The sequence below is a fragment of the Pygocentrus nattereri genome, chromosome 5 (assembly GCF_015220715.1).
Source record: "Pygocentrus nattereri isolate fPygNat1 chromosome 5, fPygNat1.pri, whole genome shotgun sequence".
In the NCBI taxonomy this organism is placed as follows: domain Eukaryota; kingdom Metazoa; phylum Chordata; class Actinopteri; order Characiformes; family Serrasalmidae; genus Pygocentrus; species Pygocentrus nattereri.
The window spans coordinates 44,119,566-44,127,737 of NC_051215.1; the positions used below are offsets into that span (position 1 = coordinate 44,119,566).

Below are 8,172 nucleotides of genomic sequence, written 5' to 3' on the forward strand. Positions count from 1 at the left end.
AACATTAAACATGTAGGTCATTTTATGTGCTCTACAGTGTGAGGCAGATGTATGAAGATAATTAACATACTTCCTACTAATATAACATGATAGCATTGAGTTTATCTACCTGAGTCATTGCTTGTTGCTTTTGTTGGGTGGTTGTAATACAGAACCTGTGCCCCTCTCCCTTCATTCTCTTCTCTCGCTAGAATAATGTTCTGGAGCTGTGGTCTCTCTTCGACTTCCTGATGCCAGGCTTTCTGGGCACAGAGCGCCAGTTTGCTGCACGATATGGGAAGCCCATCCTCGCCAGCCGAGACGCCAAGAGCTCCTCTCGGGAGCAGGAAGCAGGTAGGGCTGTCATGGCCATTTCCTTGCATTTGGAAACGAGAGATGAATCTTCCTCTCTTTTCCTTAAGATAAGGCCTTGAATGCAAGATGGATTTTCATTACACTAGGAGCTGTTTTTAGCTCCTTTGTGTGTCTGCATTTTTCTGATGGAGGTCTATGGATGTTTCCTGGTGTTCAAGTTCTTGTGAGGAAATGAATTACTGGTCATTTGGAGTTTTTTATGACCTTCTAGGGTGTCTGTTTTGTACAATGTTCTCTTTCAGGTGTGTTGGCTATGGAGGCACTGCATCGGCAGGTGCTACCCTTCCTGTTAAGAAGGATGAAGGAAGATGTCCTCCAAGACCTGCCGCCCAAGATTATACAGGACTACTACTGCAACTTAAGTCCTCTACAGGTGCTCACCTTAGCGCTGACTGTAAGCACAAGGCTGCTGCTGTTCACATGGATGTTTTTTTTTTTAGTAAGCCTCGTGTCTGTTTGTAGGTTCAGTTGTATGAAGACTTTGCTAAATCTCGGGCGAAGGTGAGCGTGGATGATGTCCTCTCTACAGGAGGGCAAGAGGAGGAGGACAAACCCAAACTGAAGGCCACAGGACATGTTTTCCAGGTCAGACACCACTGCACAAAGACCAGTGGAGTCTGTGCATTTTTTTTCCCTGCTCTTTCTCCACGCTCCTGTACCTGCTGAATAAAACATCAGGATTTTGAGTCATGATTTAGTTTTTGCAGCTGACATGCAGTGAATTCAAGAGATTGATCATTTCTTATGCATTCACTTTGACAAAAATAATGATTAATCTTTGCCAACTAGGCTTGTGCTGATGAAGTAAATTTGACAAAGGTGCACGAATACAAAGATTCACTTCAATGCTGTAGAACTTGAAGGGTAATTGGTGGCAGGCAGTAAACAAAAATAACACCTCGTTAAAAGAGCAGATATAAGGTTTACACTGATCAAGAGGAAAATGTGACAATGTTCCATTAGGGGAAAAATACTCTTGACTAATTGATTCAGCATTTATAATGGACTGTTTTAGAATATATAGTTTTATAGTCTTTTTTTTTTCCCCCCTCTTAAATTTGCACTTTTATATATTTTAGCCTTATGTTTAAATTGTTTTGTATGTAGGAAGTGCCGTTGGATTGCTGCTCAATTTTGTTGTACACTGTGCAATAAACGCATCTTATCTTAAATGTGCAGAAACTTTAAATGTCACAGGTACAGCAGCAGATATAAGGCAGTGTAGTGTACTTCAGTGTAGTCTCCCAAAAAGTTAAACCATTTAGATACACGGCAAAATGTCTTTCTTACTAGAAACATTGGCTACTAAACAATTCAAATGGCCAGAATGACAACGTTTTAATTAAAAGGTACATAAAAGGTAATTAAAAGTTCGGTGCAGCTTTTTTTTTTTTTTTTTTTTTTTTTTTTTTTTTTTTTTTTTTAAATGTGCTTTTGCATCTAACAGAGTAAACCATAGCAATCCTATCCCTTTATACACACAGCACCCTCATTTCATGTAGAACTTTCCTAATAGTGGATCCAGATTTGGGAATTCCAGAAAGCAAGTGCTTGCAGAGTACAGGCTGCTAGAGTACGCAAGTCATGTTCTGTTAGATGTAATTTCTCTGACCTGTACAGTAAGAGTTGAAGATGTGTACTGACAGCCACCTCGCTTATCTTGCTGAAGTGTAGAAAGCAGTATCAGCAGCAGGGGGATGTAGAGCATAACAGAGAACCTGGCACCCACACAAGCACTGATTGTGTATTTATGTGTTGTAGGCTCTGCAGTACCTGAGGAAGCTGTGTAACCACCCGGCACTGGTCCTGACTCCTCAGCATCCAGAGCACAAGCGCATCACCGAACAGCTGGCCTCCCAGCACTCCAGCCTCCGGGACATCCAGCATGCACCCAAACTCTCTGCTCTCAAACAGGTAGCCATGCCTGAGAGCCAGTCATGGAGCCTGCTCTGGCATTAGTGGTTTCCAGACCTGGTCCTGTAGTACACTTGTGCTGCATATGTTTTTTCCATGCTCTAACTTATAAATTATAGATGTATCTAGACATTAATGACTGTCTCTAATTGTGGAACCTCCTCAGGTAAAACCAACCCAAGGTTAATAGATTTCTTTTTTTTTAACTTGTACTCTCTCCTGTGCTGTGTAGTTACTGCTGGACTGTGGGCTGGGCTCGGCTGGATCTTCAGACAGCGGCACAGAGGCTGTGGTGGCTCAGCACCGTGTGCTGATTTTCTGCCAGCTGAAGAGTATGTTGGACATTGTGGAGCAGGATCTGTTGAAGCCACAGCTGCCCAGTGTCACCTACCTCAGACTGGATGGCAGTGTACCTGCAGGCCTGCGCCACTCTATAGTTTCTAGGTTTGTACATGGATTATGGATGTCCATTACAACGAAATTTGATGTTTGAGTATCCGTAAGGGAAAACAAATGGATAATGTAACCATGTGAAAGGAAAAAAACAATTTTTTTTTTGTTGTTAATTTAAGCCTGTAAGAATGCATTTTGATGTGACGGCACTGGTGTTACACAAAATAAATAGCAGTGTTTTGTTGGATGAGTAACTGAGGTTGCCTCAGATGAGCTGCTGAGCAAACACGACTAACTGGGATGACATTCAATGCAGATGGAGATTCATTGTCTTCTCACAGGTAGTCTTTTGTCCTCAGTAGACAAATGTGCCAGCAATATATTTCTCTGGCAGACTGTTTTCTGTGCTTCTGGAACATGATGATATCAGCTAGAGTTGCTAATTTAGGCATGTTGGCAATAATGCTGTACTACATTCTCCTTCTCAATCACATGTTTAACAGTGCATCCTCAGTAGTGCTCTGCTTAAGGCATGCATGACTCAGAGTAGAAAGGCATGATGTACACAAATGCAAATACGAGCAAGCTCTCCAAATGCTGTTAAAACCTAAACCAGCAGCCGCATTGAGTTGGCCTATACGTTTCTCAGTCGCGTGTATGCCCACACTGAAAGGAAAGAAGTCAACGGTCCAAGCAAAATCATGACCACTTCAGTAATCCCTGCTTTTGGTTAGATGTTCAGAGACTCACTTTGGACTTTTTCCTCTCACAGGTTCAACAATGACCCATCTATAGATGTGCTGCTACTGACCACCCATGTGGGTGGCTTGGGTTTGAATCTCACAGGAGCTGATACTGTGGTGTTTGTGGAACATGACTGGAACCCTATGAGAGACCTACAGGCCATGGACCGTGCTCACCGAATAGGACAGGTGTGTGGTAAAGTGTTCAATTTCTGGTATACAAGTAGTAGATGCTACTTTTTTGTTCGTATTGTAAACTGTGCATTTGTTTCAGAAACGTGTGGTAAACGTTTATCGTCTGATCACGCGAGGCACTCTCGAGGAAAAAATCATGGGTCTGCAGAAGTTTAAGATGAGCATAGCTAACACTGTCATCAGCCAGGAGAACTCGAGCCTCCAGAGCATGGGTACTGACCAGCTGCTTAACCTCTTCACTCTGGACAAGGTCAGTATAACCTTAACAAATGCAGTTATTTTTATTTATTTATTTATTTATTTATTGAGGACTGTGGCTTATATGGATCATTTTGGCTGCAGATTTAATTATGACGTTTTAGCAAGTGGTTGGGGTTTGTTTTGTTTTTGTTTGAACGAGAGATGCTTGCACCCACATCCGTTCTGACCGATTTTGGTATTCAAGTATCTGTAAGAGTGAATGAATGGATATCCGTTAACCACAGAGAAGGAAAAAGCAACAACAAAAAGAGAAGACAAGGATGGCCAAAATTAGCATAGGGCTGTAGGCTTACTTTTTACATGGTAGCACTTGAGGTTAAAATGTTAAAACCGGTTATATTATCAAATATAGCTATAGGAAGTCAGTAGGTTTTAATGTTGGATGAGCAATGGAAACTGTACCAGTTAGTAAAAGCTTTTTAGCTCAAGAGGCAGTGTGTTTTGATGTTGAATAGAAACTGCTGTTTTGTTCGTGTATTCCACTCTTTCTGGGCCTTGCTAACATCAGCTAAAAAGCCTTCTCAGCCACATCATTCTCAATTCTGAGCAGCATACTCCCATGCAGGCACTCGTGTTTTGTAGTAGCGAAGTATATTTACTCACTGTTTCCAGCCAGAAATTGATTTTCAGTATTCCAAAACTGGTGCCTTGAAAGGATAAGGGTACTTATGCACATCTCTATTGCAGACATGCCCCTTGCAAACATCTTTGCAATGTGAAAGTGTATACACACATGAGCCACATCTTGCTAAACAATTTAGGAAAGCGGTCTTTACTCTCCCATGCAGACCACCACACCAGGTTTGTTGGCTGGACCTCTAAATATGTGGGACACACTCTGTAAAATGTGCAGTTGCAAATTATGTGATTCAGCAATGTTTATTGGGTCTTTATAAACAAAATCATTAAAATAATTATTGTGTCTCGCTCTCTCATGCTCATGGTCTCTCTTTCCTCTCTCTGATGAGAGTGTGTAATCAAGCTGGGATGAAATGTAACATAACGTTAGACGGTTCAGGACTGGTTGGAAAAAAATGATCAGAGGCTAAAGCCCTGGAAGCCCAAGCCAGGCCTGGGTCACACTAAACAGTGGTGCTTAAGGTTGTGTACGCTCTCTCAGAATGACAGTCCTTTTGTACAACACAGCTTTGTCTGTACACATCGTTCCCTTGTTAAACACATGCATGTATTTCTTCATGCTGTCATACCAACAAACCTACAGGCATACCAACACCCTTGTTACATTATGCAGCCACCCAAAGGCGAACACTAATGCTTTCTGACAGCATCATTTTTCTTTCACATAAAAATACACAATTTGAATGTGAAATGTGTGTTCTAACAAATTCTGTCTCTCTGCATGTAGGATGATAAAGCAGAGAAGAGTGAAATGGCCTCCTCTTCAGGAAAGGCCAGCATGAAGTCAGTGTTGGACGGGCTGGGAGAACTATGGGACCAGCACCAGTATGAGGCTGAATACGACCTGGACAGCTTCATGCTCTCACTGCACTAACCCAGCACAGCCTGCTGAGCCAGCCTCCACACACAGTCTGCAGTCTCTGGCCTATTGCAACTTCTTCCCTTGCTATGGACCACCTTTTTAGTTGTTACAGAGCGTAACGTGGGTCGTTTTGGTTCAGAACGCCATCTTCATAAGGACGTTCGACCATGATTTATTCCCACGATATTCAGTTGGTCTCGTCAGCCTGAGCCTCAGCTGTCTTAAAGACATCGTACACTCCAAGCGTGACCCTCGCCAACCAACCCCATACTGCCAGCTCAATCCAAGCCGAGGACTAACAGGATTGTAAATTAGCCGTCATCCATCGTGACCTCTCTGTCCATGGACACATTCTCATACGTACCACGGGGGCTCCTGCACAGTGTTTCTGGGATGTTGGAAGCATTTAATCAGTATAATCCACTACTTTCCCTCTCCTATACAGTCTTAAAGCTTACCTCAAAGTTGAATCACGTATCAGTATTTGATCTTAATAGACACAAGCTTTAGGATTTTGTATTTCATTTATTTTTGTAGAACAAAATAGCCATCTTAGCAATCCCCAATGCACTGAACAGGCTTTTGTAGCCTTTTATGTAGATCTCTGGGGAAGGTGTAGAGGCTTTTTATTAGTAAGGAGGAAAAAAGGAACTGGGGATGAATAAAAGAGAATTCATCTTCCTGTCCACGAGGGGGCAGTAGACTTTCCTCTGAAGCAGTGCCTGTCAGTCCCTCACCCATCACTAGCTCAGATCAGAAACATGAAACAAGCAGCCTACCATGCCACACTTGCACACAGAGAAAATGTGAAATGTCTCACCATGTGCGAGGGCATGGTACTGACTTAATCATAGGTACTGTTGACTTGGCAGACATAGGATGATCACAGAACCTTGTTGGATAGTTTTAAAAAAGGAAAAACAAGGACTTGTAAATACTTCTGTAATTTGCTTTCTTTGGTTAAGCTGATAGAATTTTAATAAATTCTAACAAGCTTTCTTTGATGCCTGTCTTATTTCTCTGCAGAAGAAGGAAAAAAGCGACGTCATTTGTATCCGTTATAGAACATTCTCAGTGGTCAGCTGTATTGCTGCAAGGTGGAATTTGAAGGGGGCTCTACTGGCTGCCACGTTTTGTAATGCAGATAATTAACTGAAGTCCATCTGGCATTAAATTCTCTTCCCCTTTAGAGGACTGCTGGATATGTTATGTTGTGACTACACGAGCTTCGTTTTGAATATGTATTGGAGATGAAATTCAAGACTGCGTTGCATGTGTTTGGAGCGAGGTGGTTGGGTGGGGCTGTGCTTTTTCTCTGTCTGCTTTTTAGACGAGCTGGTTCAGCTCTCAGGAGCTTGAGCTACAACACACTGCAAATGCTGGAGTATTGATCGCTAGAGGGACGTTTAATGCACCACTCGCCAAAATGCAGCCCTTTCGGGAGGGGGCGGAGGGGGCGGGGGGGGGGCCTAAAACCTACAGTCAGAGCAGTGCATGGAAGAAGCAATAGGAGGTTTTAACGGTTTCAGTCTACGTGGCTTGAGTTTTAACCCTGTCCAGAGTGAGGCTTTTATGTGCAAGTGGTTCTATAACTGAAATTGGGTTGTTGGCTATTTAAAGAGAACCTCAAGTGTTCTGTTGCTTTTATATAACAGTTAAATAAAGTAAGAAATTAATGAACTGGGCTGTGAACGTGGCGTTTAATGTTTTTAATGTTCAGTTCCTTCCACCAAATTATAGCTCCTTAACAGGCAGCGTGTAGCTACGTCAGAGTAAGGAACTCTGCCCACTCGCTGCACAGCCAGCAGTTCGTCCTCCAGCTCCACACAGACCAACTGACAGTCTGGGAATTCAGTGTCGTCTCATCTTCAGAGTCGGACCAAATCGGCTGTCAGTCAAATGTGATCTTAAGTGTCCGTTTTCTGTTTGTGCACAAAGCAAGAAGTAAAAATGTCCGAATGGCTCAAAAGTCTCCTCCTGCTGTCAAACTCGTTGCTGAAGGACAATCCTGGCATAAAAATGAGCAAACCATTGCTTTAGGCATGGGACATGCACATCAGGCGCACAAGAGCGTCAGGAAGAGAGGCCATGCAAAGGACGACAGTATTTCACAGCATCATACAACTATGTTTAATAAGATCTGCTTATTAGTACAGAAAAAGGGAAAATAATGAAGGCGGGAACTACAAACTTGAAGCAAGTCATAAGCAATAGCAGCATTGCCCTCCATGATTGTTTGTTTTTTTTTTATTGATTTTCTTTTTTTTATTTAATCACAGTTTAACTACAACGTTAGACAAGCACAGGTCCAAGTCAACAACCTCAAAACATTGTCATGGTAGAACCTGTCAGTTATAAATTAAAACAAATTAGAGAAGGAAATCAATCTTTAATATATATTTGCTTTTTTTTTTTTTTTTTTTCCTTTTTTTGGAAACCACAAACATGATTTGATTGGGCTATAGATTCACCCACAGAGAATGACAACGAAGCACAGGTGAATATATACTACCCAAAATCTATCGTTACATGAAATACATAGACATCTACAGAGATTACGTGAAACTGCCATCACCATACAACCTGTCTTGGTCAATTTCTTGTCCCCATCAACTGCTTAGTGACCCTATTGATTACATAGTAAGGTCATTTTATTACAGGGGGTACAAAATGGTTGCAGTGTGTTAATCGTGAAATGATTATAATCAATACGTGGCGGTAATGAGCAAAACAATACCTTTTAAGAAGGAGGAGGAGGAGGAGGACACCAGCAGGTTAGTATGCAAGTCTAGGATTAGTAAAAGGTCAAAA

At 42.0% G+C, this 8,172-nt stretch overlaps 1 protein-coding gene across 1 annotated transcript in view; it reads left to right on the top strand.

Moving 5' to 3' along the window:
* The window catches only part of btaf1 (BTAF1 RNA polymerase II, B-TFIID transcription factor-associated), a 29,712-nt gene extending 23,347 nt beyond the window's left edge, over positions 1–6,365 (top strand). The window contains exons 31-38 of the mRNA XM_037538562.1: positions 192–333; positions 597–727; positions 817–939; positions 2,116–2,268; positions 2,501–2,712; positions 3,434–3,593; positions 3,679–3,849; positions 5,227–6,365. Of these exons, the coding sequence (XP_037394459.1) occupies positions 192–333; positions 597–727; positions 817–939; positions 2,116–2,268; positions 2,501–2,712; positions 3,434–3,593; positions 3,679–3,849; positions 5,227–5,373 (1,239 nt within the window). The 3' untranslated portion in view covers positions 5,374–6,365. The remainder of the gene's footprint in view (positions 1–191; positions 334–596; positions 728–816; positions 940–2,115; positions 2,269–2,500; positions 2,713–3,433; positions 3,594–3,678; positions 3,850–5,226) is intronic.
* Positions 6,366–8,172: the final 1,807 nt, after the last annotated feature.